We start from the raw sequence: 24,360 nt of genomic DNA, 5'->3' as shown, positions 1-24,360 counted from the left end.
ACATCTATTAGTACCGAGGTAAACGCAATGCTCTAAAAAGAGCGCGTTGCACTTTGAAATCGCGGAACGATCACAATTCTGAAGGTATGATATGTGTTGTGGGGGGTATCAACCGAAGCTCAGCTAGGAATTCAAATCGCAAGATATTCTCTCGCTGTAAGTAAATTGTTTCCTCATCTCACTAAAGTGTCAATTCAAATCGAAAGATATTGATACCTAAGTATCCAATCCTTCCTTTACCCAGGAATTCTTCTTTCTCTTTCTGTGGTGCCCCTAGTGGGAGATTGTTGGAAAATAGGGGCTTTTTATGCCTTGAGTATTTTTCATTTGTCCCACATTGGTAGTGAAAGGCTTGTTTCTTGTGTTTATATAACAACCCTTCTCATACCATATCACTAGTGGGTCATGGGTGGCTTTTGTGGAAGCCTTGCGAGGTGCTTAATTCAGCTCGCACACGCGCGCGCGCGTGCCCGAGCCCGGCCCGGCCCGGATCCGGATTCGTGATTCCGGATTCGTGATTCGTGATTCGGGAATCGGGAATCGCTTGCGGCGGGCTGTGCTTATCTTTTTGGGTCAGAGTCGCGTGTGTTTTTGAATAAGGATGAAGTGTCCAAGTTCATAGGAGCCTGTCCAGGTGCATAGTCAAACCGAATCGTCTGCAATTAAGAGCTAAATCTTCTGTGTTAATGGCCTCTTAATTGCGTTTGACTGCAGTAATTGTGGTGTCGTTTTGGCTCCTCACCTGCACCTTTTCTCCTATAAATAGGACCTGCTTTCTCACTTCAGAAACACACAACTATTCTCTTCCTCTCTTCATTCTCTATAATTTCTGGGTAAAGATAAATACTGTCGTTCCAATGCTCTCAGTCTCGAGTGGGCACGCCTGAGTGCAGTAGTGTAAATCCTTGGGGAACTACCGGTCATTTGCTGATCGCCACCACGGTCGTACCGGAAATATAGTTTTCAAGGCAGTGGCTCACATACCACGTCACTACAAATTCGGTTATCTCTTCTCCTTTTCATTGTTACTGCAATTTTAGTCTAACACACACTATCATCATCATCCTCTTTATTCGACAATTCTCAACATTCATCCAAACAATCAATTTGCAATATTCAACACATGTATACACTTAACGAATCCCCTTTACCACACCCTTAGTGACCAGTTAGGAGTTACAAGGGCAAACTTGCGGTTTTAGGACGTCTCCCAAACCTTCGTGGTAGCTCCTAATAACTCCTACCCGGGTTCATTTTAATTTATGGACACCCTATGTTCATTGATTCATTAGTTCAGGTTCTAGAATCGTTTCTCTCTGATACCACTTTGTAACATCCCCATATACAAAAGTGCCCTACCAAGGACCACTCGAGCATATGAAGGGGTTACCATCTCGGTTGCCCGAGGTAGTACGCATCATAGGAAAACAAAACAGAATACTTTAAAAGAATAAAAGAGTCAAACGGTGATTACAACCCAAAACCAAAACTATAAAGAATCCAACTGATACAACTCCAATATAAAAACCAAGTCTAATAGTGACATCGTCTAGCAGCTATCGTGATGACTCTCCTCAAAATCCCGCATCAGCTAACAAGTACAGCCACGACATCCACAATACCTGCTTAATCAACTGCTCATCATCCCCGAATGGATCACCGCAGGTCAAAGACAACAAACAACCGGGGTCAGTACACGCATATACATATTAACCAGCTAAGCCAAAATACAACAGCGGAAGCAAAATACTCCATCACTGACTACACACTAAATGTGTAGTCCTGCCAGATTACCCATCGCAACAGGTAATCCACACCGCCAGTGGGGACCGCAGCCTTACCACCTAATCCCCTCTCATCACACGAGCGAACCCAAGTCCTTAATGTGCACATCCCTCTTGGTCGAGAGACCCAAGAGGCGACAAATGGGGTGTGAGACCACCTCTCGCAGTGGCTCACCAACAACAATGCTAACCATCACAATCAATCGCTAAACGATATAAAACATCCACATTTCATACAACATATATTATCATCAACCATAAATCAATTATGCAATACCGAGTAGGGAAACCCCACCTTATTCGTACGCAGTCCAATCAACAAGCACGTCAATCAATCTAGTCGCAGAAATCCCCTTCTACGAATCCTTCACCTATTCACATATACGTATATAATTATTACTAACCCTAATCCGTCAACTAATCGATCTATACATTAACATAAACCCATACAATAATATTAAAACCATAGACACTTACCCCTTGATTGGAATTGGCAAGACAAAGACCGAACCCTAGCTTTGGAGTGATTAGAGAAAAGTGAGAGAACACAGAGACGTCGTAAACCCTTTTTGATAAAATGTGTAAACTGTTTTAATAAAATGATTAAGAAATGTTTAATCTCTTTTTATACTAATCACTCGAAAACCGAAATGTTTAACTCTCCAGACCGCTAACTCGGTCGAGTTACCAACTCACTCGACCGAGTAAGCCAAACTCGGCCGAGTCAACTTCATGACTCGGTCGAGTAAGCCCAGCTCGGCCGAGTCACACTATGACTCGGTCGAGCTACCACTCGACATGTACTCCAGAATGATATCTACCCAAACTCATCAGCCAACTCGGTCGAGTTAGGCCAAGAAGACCGAGTTGCCTTACCCTGACTCTGTCGAGTTGCTCGCCAACTCGGCCGAGTAGACTGCCATAAATGTGGGGTATTACAGTGTCGACAGGTGGGTTTGCCTTGTAGCTTGATGATTTGGGAGCGGTCTTCATACGACTTGTCGTCACTAGTAGCTTAGCTTTTGACATTGGACTCCTTTTTATTAGTTAGTTGTACTATTTGAGGTGGCCTTGTGCACCTCCTTATACTAGTATTTGATGATTTCACACTCTTATTTCAAGGTATGTAATAATTAAACTTTTATCTTAAAGTACTTCTATATGGTGAGTTCGCACTACTACCTTGGGAAACCAAGTATGTAGCACCCATAAGGATCGGAATGGCTCAAAGCCCAAAGGTAAGTGATCCGATTTTGGGGTGTTACACATACCTTGGGGAGGTGGGGGGTAAGGAATTAGATAGATTGAGGGGTAAAGAAGGGAATTTCTTTCCCTTTGTTTGTATCAAACAAACAGCATCAACGAAAATCATTAACTTTGTTTCTCTCTCCCTTTCTTCTAGACCCCCAACCAAACGCCCCCTGCTCAAAAGACGAGGTGGGAGTGAAATCTTCCTGTTTTTGTAAGGATTTAGCCGAGGGAAGCCTCTTATTCTCAAGAGGCACACCAAAGCGTTAAAAAGCATGTGCATTAGAGCATGTACGAGGGTCTGGCCTTTTTTTAGAGATGCCAAAGCCTGCTTTTGAAGCAGAAATCTTTGAAGAAGTTTTAGCCGGTATCAAGTGACACTACCGCTTATTCTGTATACTATTTAGGGTTAATTCTATAAAGGATAATTTCCCGCAAAATATTGTGTATAAAGTTGTAGTTATATTGCGAAGGAAAGATTATTAAGAAACGTACCAACTGACTGGCAACTGTATGTCAGAGAATTACATAACAATGTTGGAAAGGCGGTATAAAAGAGAAGGTAGACGAAACGTTTTGAGATAGATATACAAAATGAGTACACAAAATTGTATACGTTTTGAATTAAAACTTCTCCTTAACAGGTAGATATAATGTATTCTTGCGGCGAATTTTCTAGAGATTAATACCTCGTATATTAATAATTTGAGAAAAAAGAGGAAATATATATTTAAAATGTGAAAATAAATTCACATACGAAGTACGTGATAAAAACAGTACAATACTACAAATAAATAACATTGGGGATGATAGGGATGGGAGAAACCCGAACCTTCCATTATTGAATTCACAGTACAAGTTGACGACATAATTGAACTTCTTAACACAACAATAACAACATTACCCTACCTGGTTACAACGCCATTATTCCTTAGATATTACAGTCTAAATAGAGTGTCGTATCGACTTATTTCTATATAAGTGCATATTAGAGAAGGACAGTGTCCCAAAAGAGCTCATCTTACAAATTATAGTTTTGCAAGACCATCTTAAAGGAGACTATTTAACCCGTCTTAGACAAATGCGAGAGCGTCATGACCATCATCCGAATTTAAGCCGGATCATGTTTTATACAAGAGGAGACCAAGTTTCATTTCATTCGCATTAAACCTAGCATCTTCTGGTTTGCAATTACGAGCTGGATTATGATATTGGTTAGAGAGACTACTCCAATTATTTTCCAAAAGTGTGATACGATCACCGGCCGCAAAACTGCCCCCCATTCCACGATCTTTCACCTGACCCTCGATATATTTGAATCGCGCTGCCTCGGCAACCATTTGTATTGCGATTAGAGCAAACTTGGCTACATCTTTACGAAAATTCTTTTTTGAATAATCCACCCCATAAACCAGTTTAAAAGCTGTTTGAAGACTAGGAACCCCTAGACTTACATCTACCCTATTAACATCGGCCTTATTTACTAGATCAGAGTAAGTGCTTGCAACGGGAAGCGCCTTCGGTGCTGCAGTCACTTCATTATTTCCAAAGATGGTCTTTTCTTTACCCTTCAAGGCGCTGTACTCGTCCGAAAAAAAATTGGCCCGTAATTTATTGGTTTTCGGATACCTGTCCTGATAACCTACAAGATAAGCATTTGAACCTCTAAAGGCTAATGTAATTGTGTTCCCATTGGAAACCAAGTCCACCAAAACATATGATGAGGCTTTGGCTTTGCTGGTCACTGGTAATTTACACACTTTTGGTGTTCCACTGCCGAGTGTCTCCCTTAAATCTTCCAAAAACGACGAGTATTTTACAGAATCAGAATTAACGGTCCAGGTCGGCCGCGCAGAAGCTGCTGCCACAATCACCGCCATCATCAACCACCATGCCGATATACTAGACACTTTCATCTTTCCCCTTGAATTGTATCCTGCTTGAAATTATTGCTTTCACCGGTTAATTACTTTTAGAGCAAATTAAAAATTACTTCCTTATATAATTTTTTTTCTAAAATTACTCCCTTAAAATACACTTTGTTTAAAAATAGTTTCAAAATTCCAATTTAAGAAACTTGTTCCGTCTGTTTTTGAATTCTCCCTCCATTTGTTACATAATTATAACTTTTAAAGTATAAATTGGCTAAGCCACAAACGTAATAAGTTCAATAACAGACCGAATAAGTTACCTAAATTGGAGTTTTGAAACAATTTTAAATAAAATTTTATTTTAAGAGAGTAATTTTAGAAAAATATTATATAAGGGATTAATTTTAAAAAACTGAATTTTAAAAAGGAGTAATTTTTAATTTACTCTTACTTTTATACAAGGGAGATGTAAACTTGACTGAAAAGTAAATAAATATAACTATTGACTAATACAGTCAAAATGGAAATAGATAAATTAGTAACAGACCCACCACTCCACCAACACGGAAAATAATCATACTACGTAGATATCATAGCTTCGTATTTTGAAGTGGTTCAACCCGACAATGTACATGCTCTCTAGTCTCTAGCCAATCTTGGCCGAACTCAAATTGAATCTGAGCATGGACAAATTGAGACACGCCCCAACATTAACAATTGCAACTCTTAATAAAAGAGCAAGATGATGTCCAGATTATTTGTTTACTTTTATTTTTACCACTTAGGGGGAATTTAACAATTACGATTAATGGGTAACAAATGAACCAAAATGAAATAACGATCAAGTTATTCACTAAATATGTCATAAAAAAATAAACAAACGTAAATAGGTAATTATATATAATAAAAAATGCACAGCTGCACAAGTAAATATATAGATGACCGAGACGGCGAGACGGGATTGAATTGTTGTATACTTGTATTACTCCGTATGTATTACGGACTATTATTGTTACTTCAAACATGTGGCCTAACAAAATCTAGACAGTTAATACAAGGGTTTTTGTTAACTATTGCATTAATGCAATAGCTAACAAACCTTTTTTTTTTTTTTTTTTTTTGCTGAAACCAGAATTTAAACCAGAATAAATAACTATAAATTCTGTCCACTTGTGAAGTAATAGTTCATAACAAGATAAATCTATTTCATTGTCTATTAGAAAAAAAGGTTGGATATAGACCGAAATGAGAAGTTTCTTAGCAAAACTCATCGGTTGCCACATCGTTCGCAAGAATGCATAGGCAAAAAAAGCAATATATCTGTCTTATATATACAAGTGGTATGATATTTGCCCCGTTTTATGTTTAAGACGGATAGTGTTAGTTTAACTCTTAAATGAGAATTTGTGTTTACCATTTTAGTAAAGTTTGGTATGTAACTTGACTACCCTATCAACGAACATGTCACATTACGGTATTTTCACTTTTGAGTTTTGGCACTAACAACTTAAGAGAAATTTATATCTACCATTAAAGTATCTAGTAAATAAAAACATCCTTAAAATAAAAATAAATAAATAACTGTAACATGAATTATCGAAATAGGTAACTAAATAACCGAGATAAATAAGGAGAATGTAATGCTGTAATAGTCAAATACAAACCTGTAGTTTCTTAGTTGAAACCAAAATTAAAAGCTGAATTTGTTATGTGATTGATTGTTTTAGTAAATGTGTTTTTGTTAATGAAGAGAAAGTGCTTTATTTCAATGACTTATATAACACTGGTTGGGAGATAAGGGTAAGATAAGAAATTGAACTTTTAGTTTTTTTCTAGTTAAGGACCCGAACTTCTAAACATTCCAGTTAAGAACTTCAAATGACTTTCCGTTAACATTGCCGTTAGTTTTTGGATTAGGCACTTTAGCTTTTATGACAACTTGACAAATGACAAGCCAGCACTTATTGTTCCCTTATTGTATCCTTCCATTATCCAATTTGCGTGATAATTGTGAATTGTTGTCAGTTGATTTTGTTACAAAGAGCAAGGAAAGATGAGTGAGTCAATTATTAGACGATAAGTGGACCAAATTGAGTGTGAACGATCAAATTGCTTATCAAATTCATTCTTAAAATAGAAATGACAGCAATTGATTGAGACATCCCAAAATAAAATAGGACAACAAATGACCGAGACAGATAGAGTATGTCTTTCATTTCTAATGCATACTTCTCTTTGATTTTGAAGAGTTGTAGTGAATATAATTAATTTTCTTTCGCCGTGTATGTACAAAATTACACTAGGGGTCTAAATTAAAAGAGTCGATTTAAGCTGGGACTCGGGTGGATTCGGGCTCGGCTCGATTTTTTTAGCTTAAACTCGGGCTCGACTCGAAGCTCGTCGAGCCTAAAAAATTGAAGCTCGAGCTCGACTCGGGAAAAGGTCGAGCTCGTTTTATTATTATATATTTTCATTTTCTCACCTTTTAAATCTAACTAAATATAATATTTTTTTTAAAACAAATAAGATTATAAAATATTAAAATATACTTCGTATTATATTATAGTATACTTATATAAATGTTTAAGCAACATATAATTTGAAATAACACTAATACTACAATGTAAAGATTATACAAAAAAAAATATAAACGGGCCCAAACGAGCTTGCGCGCCGAGCCTTCCTGAGCTCGGACCCGGCTTGTATCTAGCGAAGCTCGGATTGACCGAGCACCAGCCGATATGACAACTTAAATTATAATATTAAAATAACTGAAATATGAGGACGCGTCGATTTATTTCTTACTTGGATTTTTGACTTAATTATTATTATTTTTTGCAAAATTTTAACTTAATTATTTAAATACAAATTAACTCCGTTTAATCTACTAGTTGAATAAATTCCCAAATAATTTCTTCATAATCCATTGTTTACTCTACAAGATTATATTATGTCGTAGCTTTTAATGAGAATATCACCACTTCCGATTCTATTCTCTTAACAATATAACTAATTTGTTACTGGTATTTAAATGAGTTATAATATTTATGTTCAAAAAAATCTGTTTACATAAATATGAATAAGTCCAACTTATAAAAGAATAACTAATTTAACATAAATATAAATAAGTCCGACTTACAAAAGAACACGTGAATTTGGGTTTATTCATGGTCGTGTCTCTTTCCCAAATCAATTATGACAATATGTACACCACAAAACAAAGTACGGAGTATATACAAGATGGGCTGTGAATCTGTGATAATTTGTCACTACTCACTACCTTATATCGTGTTTTAAAACATTTTGAACGGGTAACTACAAGCTTCAACACCGTACCATTTTGGCAGAGTTTGGTACGTGGCATTATGTCGACATATTGACGGTAGATAACATCCCTTATACAGTTATACTAAAGAATAAGAGATCTCCAATTTTTTTCCACCTAAATAAAAACTACTCTATAATTGGACTTCATTATGTCGTATATAAAATTGGGTCATATTGTTTAATTTCATATATGGGGTAATTACTTATTATGTTACATAAATAAAATTATACTGATTATAAGTATGGTATGAAAACAATAATTTACTATTATTATTTTTAAAACTAAACTTAATAACTACAATAACTACTTAACGGTTATATTACGTCAGTGGATATAATAATATAATAACAATATTTTTTTTAATGAAGTTGACAAAATAGTTCGATTAAAACCGACAATCTTATACGGATTAAAAGTGTTGAAACTACTTTTTTTTTTTTACCTTTTAACAATTACTATACTAATTTAAATTTTATAACTAAATGTCAACCGGAATACATGCATAAATTTATAGTATTTAATTCCGGGCCATATTGTTTAACTACAATAACTACTTTTTTTTTTTTACCTTTTAACAATTACCACATGAATTACTATTTTCTCTAATTTGTCCATCTACAAAATCACGCATTTGGGCGAGATCTATACTAGTAATTGAATACATGCATAAATTTATAGTATTTAGGTAAGGTGTTTAGGTTAATTCTTTCATTAAGGAGGAGCTAACCGTTCATGAAAAAAAAAGGATTTTTTATATGGTATTCTCGTGTTTTAAATTAAGCAAACAATTGCCATTTTTCTAATTTATGTGGATTTTTACTATGGCCTCGTTTGGTTGCCCGTTGGAATATAATTCCACCGAAAAATCGAATTCATGGGATTTAAGTTCCCACATTAAATTCACGTGAATTAGCTAAATCCGTTTGGTTGCTGATGGTAGGAGTTCAATTACACAAGAGTTTGCAATTACCGGCTAGGTAATCCAACTCCTCCATTATGGAGGAGTTTGATACTCCTTAGAAAATAAAATTCCTACATCATAACAAAAAATGAGCAACCAAAAAAGTTGCAATTTTCTAATTAATGAGATTTTACAACTACCATGATTTAGAAGGGGCAACCAAACGAGACCTATATATTTCTGTAGTGGCAAACTGGCAACCAAACAGACTTTTATAATGTTTTCTATATATGAGTGCGGAGTGGAGTGTCCCTAACTTCTTTGCCTTTTTATTCTAAGTATGTGAAAGTTAATAACCATTTTCATATACAAATCGCTATTTATCGTTTCATATTTCTTAAAGTTAACGTAAAAAAATGACCGACACAATTCACAAAGCCACAAAGGCATTAGACCAAGTCCAACGGTAAGCTAGTTGCAAGTAGCTTACCTTTGCAGCTTTGTCACATCAAATCTTAAGCTACAACAATCTTAAACTACCATACTTGTACATTGGTTTTTTTAGTGGGTCCACTTAAGCTACTAGTAATGAATCTATTTGCTTAACCCAAGCAATCCTACTAGGCTATCTCCAATGGTTTAGCCATTAGTTTCCAATTTTAAGAAATTGCAAGCAAGTCCATAAGTTAAACCATTGGACTTGCTCTTAGAAAACATGTCATTCTCCTTGTCCTACTCTCACTCACAAGCTCATTCGTAGTAAATAAAGAGTGTCTCAGTAACCAGGGGCGTCTTAAAACAAATGGAGACCCAGTGCAACACATGAAAACGAGGCCCCAATATGAATGCATAAGTCTATTATAGTTCGATGTTTGTATTCAATTTCATTAATATAAGCTTGTAATCCGGTTACCAAAAGCAGAGGCCCGGTTCCCACGCACGTGGACTTATACACCCTTACTTAGTATGCCATCGGGTGATGCCTGAGACTCGGCATCACACTTCAATATATTCTTGTAAAACGTTCATTATTTTAGTCCTCTTCATGTTGTACATGAGATCAGGCTACTACAAGAATTTGGTGTGGCTTGGTTACGCTATCTCATTTACTGTATTTTCTCGTATGAAAGTGTAATACTATGAATACGAGAACACTGTAGTAGACTAGTAGCCTTAGGAGAAGTTGTACGAAGCATATAATTTTGCAATATTGTTAAATTAAATTTCCTTTAAAACGGACAATCAGTCTTAAGTTTGAAACGAGTTAAATAACATTTTAACTGTATAAATGAGACAAATATTTTATTGGCCCTCCGACATATTTGACTTGTTTTATGTCTGAGACGAATATTTTGGTTTTAAACAAAAAATTGTGATAATTTTAAGAGAAAATTGTTGATTATAGCATTTTAAAATCACTTTTTAAAAATTGCAACCTTATAAATTTTTTTTTGAAAATTACAGCCTGAATATCACTTTTCTTTAAAAATTGCACCAAGATGACATTTCCAGCGAATTGTGTTAGTCTGTGACCGAAATACCCTTACCTATTTGTTTGCATACTCACCCAGTTCATTTCACTCACCTTTCATTTAACCTTAAACCCCTCATCTTCCTCCACACTACTCTCTCAAAATATTCCCCACAATTGAAGAATCCTAATTATTTTTAAATTGGGGAAAATTGATGATGAATACTAATTAATTTTAAGAGAAAATAAAAATAATAGAATTACAATTAAATAAAATTAAATTGATTAGGGTAGAATGTGAATAAAAGAGACAAGATAGATTAGGTAATATTGGTGAAGAAGAAATGGAGAATTAGAGAGAAGATGGAGTTGTGAATTTTGATGAAAATGAAGATCATAAGGGGTTGTATAAGTTGAAGGTAAGGGTATTTTTGTCCTAAAAAATGAACTCAAGTAAGAAAAATTCAAATTTGTCTCAATTTTCTAACGGAGTAAAACTTTTGATTGTAATTTTTGATCAGAACTGTTATTATGGTTGTAAATTTGTAATTTTCAAAAACAATTATATAATGCTGAAATTCTCAAAAAGAGGTTTTTAAAAGGCTGTAATCAACCGTTTTCTCTAATTTTAAAGTTACAATAACACTTTCGGGTAGGGATGGCGATGTATCGGGTTGGATAAGTTTTTGCAAAATCCAAATCTGATCCGCTTACTTATTGGATCAAAGACTCATATCCAAACATGATTCGTATTTTAAAATTCATACCCGATTCTATTATTTATTTTCAAATTCATACCCGATCCAAAACTTGACTTGATTATAAATTCATCTTATATGACGAAAATGAAATTTTCAAGTTTAATAAACCTAAATTTTCAAAAATATTTGACGGGATCAAATTCGGTTATGAATGGGTCAGATTTTGATTTGGTTCAGGCTTTTCAATAGTAAATTTGGATATGAATTTCATTTTTAAATATTGAATCGGGTGTGAGTTTTTAAAAGTTGAGTTCGGATTTAATATTTTTCCTTTGATTCTATTCAGTTTCAGGTCGGTTTGGGCTACAATTCCGGAACATAGAGGGATGTAACTAGTGACTCCAGGCCCATATTTGGGCTAATCATGTACAACATTCCGCAAAAGACAGTGTAACATGGACTTGCTTCTTGGGCCCACTCTCTTACTCTTCTACTTGCACCGACTAAATTAAGTCCAGGCCTTATTCATAATGTAGCGTGATCATATTTTCAGCACAAATTGTTCTATAAGACCTATATTTAGGTAAGACTAACCCAATAGCATAAGGCCCAACAAAATTACATAATAAAAATATGAAATTATACTTTTATTTTAATAACCTAATATTTTAAATTAATAACTTACATATTTAAATAGGTTAGATTTCATTATAAAGTATAAAGTTATCAAAATAAGATCAAAAACTTAATATCTCAATGTTTTTGCTTGGGCTTTTCTTCTATTGGGTCAGTCATATGCTATAAGACGGTCCTATAGGAGAGTTGCTGTATTTTCAGTTTCTTACCCGTTTGGCCGTTTGGTTATCGATAATACTCTCTCTGATTCAATAGATTCTTTGTTTATTCTTTTTTTGGCCGATTCTTAACATACTATATGCAATTATCCACTAACATGTTTTTTCTTAAACACCGCACCAAAAGTATATGTACATAGTCTTTTGAATAGGAGGGAGTGTATAATATACTATTGATTATTGATAAAAATGTGACATTCCCTCAAATAATATAAAGGAAGGATAAAATACTATAAAGCGTACTAAAAATGTCACAATGTTATATAACAAAATTATGCATTACTAATACACTGTATAATTAGTTATGCACTTATCGCCATCATAATTCATTTTTCTCACATCTTATCTTCGTGGAAATTTCTTCATTTCTCCCATTTCAAAGTTTTCTTTGACAAATTTTGAGTATTAATGCTATTAACATAGTGTTAATTGGTCATGTTAACTTATTAGGTTCATAAGAGCCATTAAGAGGTGATGCTCATGACATCAGGTTCAAATCCTGTTATCATTAAGTTTCCTCTAAACCAAGAAACGCGGTAGAAAAACTAGTAGGACAAGAAACACGATCCGGTACGACCTCCGCCAACTGCTCAAGTTTAAGAGTATATATTATACGGTTTTCGGAATATAAGGGTCCCAAGACAAAAAATATTCGTAAATCATATGGACGGTTCCTCGGGTCATATAAAGCAACCACGCAAATTTTGAGAAGCAACATAGGACATTTGAGAGTGTGCTGGTACGCGATAAACGAGTCTCGGACGAAAATCAAGTACTCCTTAAAAATAAATGAATACTTCTTAATTAGGGCTGAAAATCGAATACGGTAACTCATGAAGTGACCCTAGACATGTGGTAGAAAAACTGGGAGTAATAGAAACATGACCGGTACGACATCCCCAAACGGCTCAAATTTAAGTATATAATACACGGTTTTCGGGATTTCAAGGTACCGGAACAAAAATGTCTATAAACTATACAGATGGTTTCTCGGGTCAAATAAAGTAGCTACACAGATTTTGAGAAGCAACAAAGGACATTTGAGGATGCCGGTACACGATAAACGAGTCTCCTATGAAAATCAAGTGCTCCTTAAAAATAGATAAATGCTTCTTAATTAGGGATTAAAATCGAATGCGGTAACTCATGAAGCTATCCAAAACACGTGATAGAAAAACTGGTAGGAAAAGAAACATGACTCGAAACGACCTCCTAAATGGCTTAAGTTTAAGTGTATAATACATGGTTTACGAGATTTCAGTGTCCCGGAACAAAAATGTCCGTAAAACATACGGATGGTTTCTTGTGTTAGACAAAACATCCACACAAATTTTGTGAAGCAGCAGAAGACATTTGAGATGCCGGTATGCGATGAATGAGTCTCGGACGAAAATAAGTTATTTCTTAAAAATAGATGAATACTAGTTATTTAGGGCTTAAATCGAATACGTTAAGAACACTCACAATAGAGAGAATTGAGTCTCCTCTTAACCATCTCTCTTCTCTAAGAGCATGTACTATAGAGAGTACATCATCATCCTCTTATTTTTTTTTTTGCCCTCTCAATTTTTAACACATCATTTTCTCTATGACCCACAATCATTTCCACTATCTTCATCCTCTTCTTATATATTTTTGTTCACAATAGAGAGAATCCTCTTATCTATCATTTACCATTTTAATTATATTTTAACTTCTATTAAAATGAAAAAATAAAATGTAAATATTAAAAATGAAAAAATATGATTGGCTAGTTGGCCCAAGGGCCAATATTCCACTTCCTCTAATTTTAGAGGAAGTGGAGAACATCCGAAGGATGTTCTATGCATTGTCCACAATAAAGAGGACCTCCTCTTAGATGAAAGAGAGTGCTAAGAGGAGGTTACTTCCTCTCTATTGTACATGCTCTAAGAGGGCATCCTCTCTATTGTGGGAACTATGTTGGGTGTCGTCTTGTATAGAAGAAGATGGGTGTTTCCTCTAGTTTTAGAGAAAGGGGACATAGGCTCTTGTGCCCACAAGCTAATGTTAATTTACCATATGATGGATAATATTTTAATTTATAATTTTTATTTATTATGGAAAAACAATTATTCAATATACTTTTAATTGTTATTGTATATTCATATTTGTTTTGGTGCATCCAATATTTGGAAGAAGTCAACTGTTGTAGTATATACATAGACGCATGTTGTACATATTTATCACCAATGCATGCTACTTTGTATTGTTGATATAAATTTGATGTATTTTGTTTTATGAATTTTATATGTTATTTAATTTAGCAACACAAACTTTTTTAAAGTTAGTTTTATTAATTTGTATATTATTAAAACAATATAAAGTAACCCATAATATTAAATATAAATAAAATATAATAAATATAATAATAAGAAAAGTAATATAAGAAGATCATCTCTATTGTAGAGGAAAAAAGGCGTAGTGGAAATAAAGAGGATGTAGATAGTAGGAATTCTAGGAAATGAAGGGGATGAAAGAGGGAATGATGTGTCAAAAAAATAGAAAGAAGCAACCCCAGACACGTGGTAGGAGAAACCCAAACCTTCCCTTATTGAATTCACAGTACAACTCAACGACATAATTGAACTCATTTTAACACAACGATAACAACATTACTCTGGTTACAACGCCATTATTCCTTAGATATTACATTGACGACATAATTGAACTCATTTTAACACAACGATAACAACATTACTCTGGTTACAACGCCATTATTCCTTAGATATTACATTGTAAATAGTGTCATATCGACTTATTTCTATATAACTGTATATTAGTCTATTAGAGAAGGACTTAGTCCCAAAAGAGACTAACCCACTACCCGTCTTAGACAAATGCGAGAATGGCCTGACTATCATTCGAATTTAAGCCGGATCATCGTTTATACAGTAGGAGACCAAGTTTCATTTCGTCCGCAGTAAACCTAGAATCCTGTGGTGTGCAGTTACGAGATGGATTATGATATTGGTCTGAAATTGAACTACAATTATTTTCCAAAAGTGTAATACGGGGACCGGCCTGAAAACTGCCCGTCATTTCATTAGCTTTCACCTATCCTCGATATATTTGAATCGCGCTGCCTCAACAACCATTTGTATAGATGTTAGAGTAAATTTCGCTACCTCTTTCGCATTATCCTGACCTTTAGCATTAAAATCCTTCCCATAAACCTTACTAAAGGAAGTTTGAAGAGTAATAACCCCTAGATTTAGATTATCCCTCGAAACACCGGCTATTTTTTCTAAATCAATGTAACTGCTTGATAAGGGAAGCGCCTTTCCTAGTTCCTGTGCTTTCGGAAAGACGCTCTTATATTTACCGCTCAATTTTGCATGCTCGTCTGAAAAGAAATTCGCACGTATTTTCTTGGTTTTCGCATCTGTGTCCTGAAAACCGACAAGATAAGCATCGGATTTTCTTAAGGCTAATGTAATGGTGTTCCCATTAAAGGGTAATACTAAATCCACCAAAACAAATACGTTATTATTTTTTTTGTTGGTGACGGATAGATTGCAAACTTTTGGTGTTCCTTGGCCGAGTTCTCCCCTTAGAGAATCCAAAAATGTCGAATATAGGTTAGGATCAGAAGCAACGTTCCAGGTTGGGTCCGCAGAGTCTGCTACCACAATAAAGGCCATCACCATGCACCATACTGATATAATAGACATCTTCATCTTTTCTCTTGTATCCTGTTTGAATTGAATTGATTACTAAATTAATATTCTAGATCCGTCACTGACTATACTTATTTAATAATTGAACACTCAATTAATATTCTCGTTTGAGTTCGTTATGTTTTAAATTATTTTGTTTTTATTAATAATATTTATTTAAATTATACGAGTATTAGTTTTATGATAAATTGATTAAAATATAAATATATTATTTGAGAATTGTTAATATTTTTGAGAATTGTTAAAATATAAACTTACGGAGTATCTGTTAGTATTTTTGAGAGTATTTTAATGCAAAACAAATAAATAATTAAGACGAAAACACTAATTAATACCCGGGAATTTTTGCCATGGACTATGGTTTATGCATTAATTATTCGGAATAGGGCAAATACGGTAAATATATTATTTGAGAATTGTGATTTGTGACCCATCTTCTCCTCTTATGAATTAATGAATGTTGGAAATAGGGGCTTTGTGAGGCTTCTCTTTTTTTCCAATTGTCCCACATTGGTGAGGAAAAGAGAGTTTCATGTGTTTATATATGTCCTCTTACCTTACACTATCACTAGTGGGTCAAGGGAGGCTTTTGTGGAAGCCTTGCGAGGTGCTTAATCCAGCTCGCACACGCGCGCGCGCCGTGCCCGGGCCCGGCCCGGTTTCGTGATTAGGGATTTGGCAATCGCCTGCGGCGAGCTGTGCCTATCTTTTTGCCCTACTACAAAAACAAACAAAGAGGATGGTTCAAAACCGTTTTGTTTTTATGTGTTGAGTTGAATAAGTCAGTCCAACTGACTGTCAACAGGTGAGGGTCATGCTCCACGTTTTGTGCCCTTGACTGCAACTTCTTAGGAGCACGTTTTGCTAAACAAAACTGCTTCTGTTTTTGGCTATAAATAAGAGCCTGACCTCTCTATAAAAATACAACAACAATCACACTCGCTTCTCTCTTTCTCTTCTCTGCTCAATATTAAAGTTTCTGGGTACTGTTATTAATTTTCGTTCCAAGTCTCACAGTTCCGAGTTGGCGGAACTGCGTGGAGATTGTAGTGTTATCCTTGGGGAACTACCGGCACTAGCTGATCGCCACCACGGTCGTACCGGAGAAATAGTTTTCAAGGCATTGGCTTTTACCACGACACTACTTACGGGTTTTATTTTCTGATCGCTTATAATTCGTCTTCAACTGGTATTTCTATTCTCCTTCTGTTTCTGCATCTTTCGAATAACAATTTGAAAACTATTTGTTCTTTGCAACATGTCATTATTTCGAAAATTGTTCTGAATTGGCGAATACGGAATCGTTAGATGGTCATAATTATAAGCGTTGGTCCCAGAAATTATTGATGTATTTTGAGCAGTTAGAAATTGATTATGTTTTATTTAATGACCCGCCTAAACCTATCACCCCTACTGATGTTGAGACGGCCCCTCCTGCTGCTAAAGATGTTAAGTCCAATGAAGAGGTTATTGCAAAATTTGTCAAGGACAACAAAACTGCTAGGTGGCACATTCTGAATAATATGACAAACACCCTGTTCGACTTATTTGCTGTGAATAAGTTTGCTAAGTTTATTTGGGAGTCTTTAGAAACTAAGTATGGGACTGATGATGCGGGGAAAAAGAAGTATATTGTGGGAAAATGATTGGGATTTCAAATGGCTGACGGGAAACCTATCATGGATCAAGTCCATGTCTATGAAAACCTATGTGCTGATGTTGTGAATGAAGGCATGAAACTTGATGATATCTTTATAGCTAATGTTCTGCTAGAGAAATTCCCTCCCTCCTGGTCTCATTACAGAAACCAACTTAAGCACAAAAAGAAAGACATGTCCCTTAAAGAACTTATAGGACATATGAGGACCGAGGAGGCTAATCGCCTCAAAGACCTTCCTGCTAGTCAATCGTGGATGGTCCTTTATTCTTTCTTTGTTAAAGCTAATCTGGTTGAGTCTGGTGGTCCGTCTAATGTTGAGAAATATAAGGGTAAGGGTAAGGTCAAGGTTGGTCAGGGTAAGAACCAGGGTCCTGCTAAGAAGAATGGTCCAGGGAAGCATACCATACCGATTCCTAAGATTCAGAAAGCTGCTAAGGGTCCTATTGTCTGCTATGTCTGTGGAAAACCTGGGCACAAAGCCTACCAATGTTCTGAGAAGAAATCTGCTGAGGCCAATGTTGCTGTGACTGATGATGTTATCGCACTTTGTTTGTGGTTGTGGAAGCTAATCGGTGGGTAATGTTCTTTGAATGGGTCTTGATCCGGAGCTTCGAGACACCTCTGTGTTGATAGGGGTTTATTTGCTGAGTTCGAGGAAGTTGTTGATGGGGAATGCGTCTACATGGGTAATTCTTCATCTGCAAAGATCACAAGCAAAGGCAAGATCTTTCTCAAACTCACCTCGGGGAAAACACTTGCTCTCAATAATGTTTTATTTGTACCCTCATTGCGTCGAAACCTTGTGTCTGGTGCCTTGTTAAACAAAGCTGGTTTGAAACTTGTTTTTGAGGCTGGCAAGATGGTAATGTCGCGTAATGGGTAATTTGTGGGCAAGGGTTATCTTTCTGGGGATCTTTTTGTATTGAACTCTGAATCTGCTATTAATAATATTGCATCTTCTTCTGCTTATATCGCTGAGTCTATTGATGTTTGGCATGGTAGGTTAGGTCATGTGAATGTGGATTATATTAAAAAAACTTAGAACTATGAGTTTAATTCCGAGTTTGACGAGTCAAGAATTCTCTAAATGTGCTAGCTGTGTGGAGGCTAAGTTTACAAAGAAACCTAGTAAACCTGTGACTACTAGGAACACGAGTCTTCTTGAGTTAATTCACACCGACCTAGCTGACTTCAAAAATGTTGCAAGAAGAGGTGGCAAGAATTATTATGTTACGTTTATAGATGACTGTTCTAGATACACCCGTGTCTATTTGCTTAAGACTAAAGATGAAGCAGAACTTTCTATTATAAACTTTAAGAATGAAGTTGAGAACCAACTTGACAGAAAAATTAAAAGGGTAAGGTCTGATAGAGGTGGTGAGTATAAATCCAGTTATCTAGCTGACTTTTGTGCTGCAAACGGTTTAATACATGAGACTAGTCCACCTTACTTACCCCAATACAATGGTGTAGCTGAACGTAAAAATAGAACCTTAAAAGAAATGATGAATGCTATGCTTTTAAGTTCTGGCCTATCTGACGATATGTGGGGGGAAGCAATTCTTTCAGCTTGTCACATTCTTAACCGTGTACCTCATAAGAAAATTGACAAGACACCCTACGAGATTTGGAAGGGCTATCCTCCTAACCTGAGCTTCCTTAGGGTATGGGGGTGTTTAGCTAAAGTGGGTTTACCTGATTTTAGGAGACCTACCGTTGGACCTAAGACCTATGATTGTGTGTTTATAGGTTATGCTCAAAATAGCTCTGCGTATATATTTATGTCTTTGAGTGACCGTTCTATATCTGAGGCTAGAGATGCCGAATTTTTTGAGCATGTTTTTCCTTTTCAGAAAACTGTTGTACCATCTCCTAGTTTATCTGTTGCATCTCCTGATTTGTCTTCACATGCTAGTGCTAGCACTTCTATTGATGTTTCTGTTGAACCTAGAAGAAGTAAAAGACCTAGATGCCCAAAGAACTTCGGTGATGATTATGATACAACTATGTTGTCTGAACTTGGATACACTGTTTGTGCTAGTGATGAGTTTGTTTCGGCCTTTTTAATAGAAGATGACCCAAAAACCTATAGTGAGGCAATGAAATCCATTGATGCTAATTTTTTGAAAGACGATGCTATTAAAAGCGAACTTGACTCTATTGTGTCAAATCAAACTTGGGAGTTGACTGATTTACCTAAAGGTAGTAAACCCATTACGAGTAAATGGATCTTTAAAAAGAAAATGAGACCTGACGGTACAATAGAGAGGTTCAAAGCTAGACTTGTAGTTAGAGGCTTTACACAAAAGAAGGGTATTGATTATTTTGATACTTACTCTCCTGTGACCAAAATTTCGACTATTAGGACTCTTGTCGCCTTAGCTGCTATTCATAACCTTGTTATACATCAGATGGATGTTAAAACTGCCTTTTTGAATGGTGAACTAAGGGAAGATATCTATATGTCTCAACCTGAAGGTTTTGTGATTGAGGGTCAAGAGAGTAAAGTGTGTAAACTGAACAAGTCGCTTTATGGACCGAAACAAGCACCTAAACAGTGGTATGGGAAATTTAACAACACTTTGATAAGTAATGGGTATGTGGTTAACAATTCTGATTCATGTATTTATTCAAAAAAGATGGAATCTGATCGTGTAATTATATGCCTATATGTTGATGACATGTTAATACTTGGTAATAATTTGGAGGTCATAATTAGAACCAAAGATTTTTTGTCATCACAATTTGAGATGAAGGACTTAGGAGAAGCTGATGTGATCCTAGGAGTTAAGGTCATCCGAAATCCCAATGGAATCTGTCTAAGTCAATCTCACTATGTTGAAAAAGTGTTGAGAAAGTTTAACTGCTTTGATGATGTGCCTGCTAGAACACCCTATGATCCTAGTGTACACTTGTGTAAAAACTTGGGCAAGAGTGTTTCCCAAGAAGAGTATGCTAAAATCCTAGGTAGTGTGATGTTTTTAATGAATTGTACTCGACCAGATATTGCTCATGCAGTTAGTAGACTGAGTCGTTATACACATAACCCTAGTAATGAACACTGGAATGCTCTTCGTCGTTTACTAAAATACCTAAAAGGAACAGTAGACTTATGTTTGCATTATAGTAAATTTTCTGCTGTGTTAGAGGGATATTGTGATGCGAACTGGGTTGCAGGTAACGATGAGATCTGTTCTACTAGTGGTTATGTCTTTACCATGGGTGGAGGTGCTATATCATGGAAGTTTTCTAAACAGACTTGTATCATACGCTCCACCATAGAATCTGAGTTCATAGCTCTTGAGTTGGCAGGACAAGAGGCTGAATGGTTGAGAAACCTTTTAGCTGATATACCAGTATGGGGCGGACGGCTAAGACCGGTCTCCCTGCACTGTGACTCGCAGGCTGTTATTGGTGTTGCAAAGAATAGTGTCTACAATTCAAAGAAGAGACATATTCGAATAAGGCACGCTGCAGTTAGACAACTCCAAGACAACGGAGTGATTGCTTTGGACTATGTGAAGTCTGAAAACAATCTTGCTGATCCCTTTACTAAAGGGCTGGCTAGGAGACTAGTCATTGATACGTCGAGGGGAATGGGGCTTAAGTCCTTAGGTCAAGAGTGAGACTTGACTAGGTCTAAAGCTTCTATTCCTATGGCGTTGTATGATTTATAGACTTTATGGTGGTGCTTTTGAGACGCACTTGATGAATCATACACCAGGTTGGACTTTGGTCCTTAATGACTCATGTGAGAAGTGCTATTGAGAAGCACTTGAGTCACCTACGTAGGTGTAACGATCATTAGACTATGAGAAGTCTTCTGAACACATCTATTAGTACCGAGGTAAACGCATAACTCTAAAAAAGAGCGCGTTGCACTTTCGTGGAACGATCTTAATCTGAAGGTATGATATGTGTTGTGGGGGGTATCGACCGAAGCTCAGCTAGGAATTCAAATCGCTAGATATTCTCTCGCTGTAAGTAAGTTGTTTCCTCATTGCACTAAAGTATCAATTCAAATCGAAAGATATTGATACCTAAGTATCCAATCCTTCCTTTACCCAGAATTCTTTTCTTCTTGTCTCTGGCGCCCCTAGTGGGGGATTGTTGGAAATAGGGGCTTTGTGAGGCTTCTCCTTTTTTCCAATTGTCCCACATTGGTGAGGAAAAGAGAGTTTCATGTATTTATATATGTCCTCTTACCTTACACTATCACTAGTGGGTCAAGGGAGGCTTTTGTGGAAGTCTTGCGAGGTGCTTAATTCAGCTCGCACACGCGCGCGCCGTGCCCGTGCCCGTGCCCCGCCCCGCCCCGGCCCGGCCCGGATCCGGATCCGGGATTCGGCAATCGCCTGCGGCGGGCTGTGCCTATCTTTTTGGGCTGTGTTTTTATGTGTTGAATTGAATAAGTCAGTCCAACTGACTGTCAACAGGTGAGGGTCATGCTCCACGTTTTGTGCCCTTGACTGCAACTTCTTAGGAGCACGTTTTGCTAAACAAAACTGCTTCTGTTGCTTCTGTTTTGGCTATAAATAAGAGCCTGACCTCTCTATCAAAATACAACAACACTCACACTCGCTTCTCTCTTTATCTTCTCTGCTCAATATTAAAGTTTCTGGGTACTGTTATTAATTTTCGTTCCAAGTCTCACAGTTCCGAGTGGGCGGAACTGCGTGGAGATTGTAGTGTTATCCTTGGGGAACTACGGCACTAGCCGATCGCCACCACGGTCGTACCGGAGAAATAGTTTTCAAGGCAGTGGCTTCTACCACGACACTACTTACGGGTTTTATTTTCTGATCGCTTATAATTCGTCTTCAACTGGTATTTCTATTCTCCTTCTGTTTCTGCATCTTTCGAATAACAATGAATAAATATAAATTCATCCACTTGCAAAGCGAGCGACGTTTATGTGAAAGATGGTAATACGGATTAACAAAGTATTAATGGATTCATGGTCATGTCTTTTTGACGATCAATTGATCAATTCGACGACAAATCTATATATATATATATATATATATATATATATATATATATATATATATATATATATATATATATATATATATATATATATATATATATATATATATATATATATATATATATATAAAAGAGAGTTTTTTTCGAGCGATTCTAGAGCGTCCACATCATCAAAAATTAATTTAGGAAAGTTTCATAAATAATATTTCCACACAAAAATAAAGTGGAGAATCTTTTAATTATTATAATATCTATATTTCCTATTTATTATTCATGAGAAGTTTCTAATTTTTATATAAAAACTTTGACATTTCATCTGGCAAAAAAATGTCGTTATAAAAATTATGAAAATAATATAATTAGATTCGTGGCAAAAAATGATTTCATTAGAGTATATATTTCATATGATTTGCACATACGAGTATTAAAGATGGTGTACTTCTTTTAATATGTTATATGTCCCACATTGAAAAACAATGTTAGTGTGGTGATTATAATACGTATAAATTATATAATTGTACCACATCGAAAGATTAACATAAGGTGGGTGATCCTATGATTATAAATAGAAGTCATCATTGGAACCTATATACCAACTAAAAACCTTTTGAGTCTCTTAAGTATTGTTTTGGAGAGCTCTTAAGAGTTTATATCATTAACTTCACAGTATGATATATACATATTTTTTCTATATTATGTATTATATTCAAGTGATGTTTATAATCTTTATATAAAAACTTATACATCTCATTTGCCAAAAAAATATTATAAAAAAAAACGTGAATCAAATAAGATCCCACATGACCATATTTTGTCTTACATATTGCAAGGAATCGTAAAGATTCTATTCGTTCATGAATAGTGTAAAGAAAGGAATGTTGTATTTGGTCTTGAATCGAGGGAGTATAGTATTTGCTCATTATTATTAACCTGGGTTAGATGTCTAATTATGTACGAAAAAAATGGTGTATTTCTAAGTATGTTATTTGTCCCACATTGAAAAATATGTTGGTGTGGTGAATATATTACGTATAAATAATAGAATTGTCCCACATCGAAAGTTTAGCATAAGGTGGGTGATCATATGGTTATAACTATAAGGTATCCTTAGAACCTAAATATCAACCCAAAACCTTCTGAGTCTCTTAAACATTGTCTTGGAGAACTCTTAAGAGTTTATACCATTAACTCCACGATATGATATATATATTTTTTATATAATGTCCAAGTAATGTTTATAATTTTATTTAAAAACGTATACATCTCATTTAGCAACAAAGTAACATAATTTTTTTTTTTTTTTTGAAAAATTATATAATTAGATTCGTGATAAATAAATGCTAGCATTAGAATATAATATCATATTATTTGCACATATTTTAATTACGATGAGAAGTTAAAAAAATGTATTATACGAATATTAATAAATAGTACTCCTATAGTATTTGCTTATTATTATTAATAAATTGGGTTAGATGTCAAATTAGGTGTGAAAAAGATGGTGTATTTCTAAGTATATTGTTTGTCCCACATTGAAAAATAATGTAGGTGTGGTAAATATACTACATATAAATAGTTGAATTGTCCTACATTAGAAGATTATCATGAGGTGAGGTATCACATAATTATAAATATGAGTCATAACTTAGGGGTATTAACCCAAAACTTTTGAATCGCTTAAAAATTATCTTAGATGGTTATTATAAGAGTTTGTATTAACGGCAAACCTTAGTTACAACAATACCATACAAATATTAATCACGTAGATATTTATAAAAGCGATTATATATTACTGATATTATAATGTTTATTTTAAGACAATCGATAATATAATAACTTTATTTAAGACAAAGTC

The 24,360-nt window shown here is 35.4% G+C and overlaps 2 protein-coding genes and 1 long non-coding RNA gene across 4 annotated transcripts; all 3 read right to left on the bottom strand.

Moving 5' to 3' along the window:
* Nucleotides 1–1,139: 1,139 nt before the first annotated feature.
* Nucleotides 1,140–3,440, bottom strand: LOC141609434 (uncharacterized). Of its 2 annotated transcripts, none has more exons than XR_012527427.1 (3): nucleotides 2,262–3,440; nucleotides 2,080–2,155; nucleotides 1,140–1,634 (listed from the first exon to the last, which is right to left on the bottom strand). It is a non-coding gene; the product is annotated as an uncharacterized LOC141609434 (long non-coding RNA). The 2 variants fall into 2 exon arrangements; XR_012527428.1 differs by having other exon boundaries at nucleotides 2,661–3,440.
* A 399-nt stretch (nucleotides 3,441–3,839) lies between these two features.
* LOC141606609 (ribosome-inactivating protein lychnin-like) lies at nucleotides 3,840–6,688 on the bottom strand. The gene is made up of 2 exons (XM_074425807.1): nucleotides 6,568–6,688; nucleotides 3,840–4,968 (listed from the first exon to the last, which is right to left on the bottom strand). The coding sequence occupies exon 2, from the start codon at nucleotides 4,946–4,948 to the stop codon at nucleotides 4,154–4,156; it is 795 nt and encodes a 264-aa protein (XP_074281908.1). The 5' UTR covers nucleotides 4,949–4,968; nucleotides 6,568–6,688; the 3' UTR covers nucleotides 3,840–4,153.
* Nucleotides 6,689–15,229: 8,541 nt separating this feature from the next.
* LOC141608734 (ribosome-inactivating protein lychnin-like) lies at nucleotides 15,230–15,856 on the bottom strand. Its single transcript, XM_074428077.1, has one exon. The coding sequence runs from the start codon at nucleotides 15,854–15,856 to the stop codon at nucleotides 15,230–15,232; it is 627 nt and encodes a 208-aa protein (XP_074284178.1).
* Between the last annotated feature and the right edge of the window lie 8,504 nt (nucleotides 15,857–24,360).

This window comes from Silene latifolia, chromosome 10 (genome assembly GCF_048544455.1).
Source record: "Silene latifolia isolate original U9 population chromosome 10, ASM4854445v1, whole genome shotgun sequence".
In the NCBI taxonomy this organism is placed as follows: domain Eukaryota; kingdom Viridiplantae; phylum Streptophyta; class Magnoliopsida; order Caryophyllales; family Caryophyllaceae; genus Silene; species Silene latifolia.
Note: the sequence above shows the minus strand (reverse complement) of the source record. Positions and strands in the feature narration are given on the sequence as shown.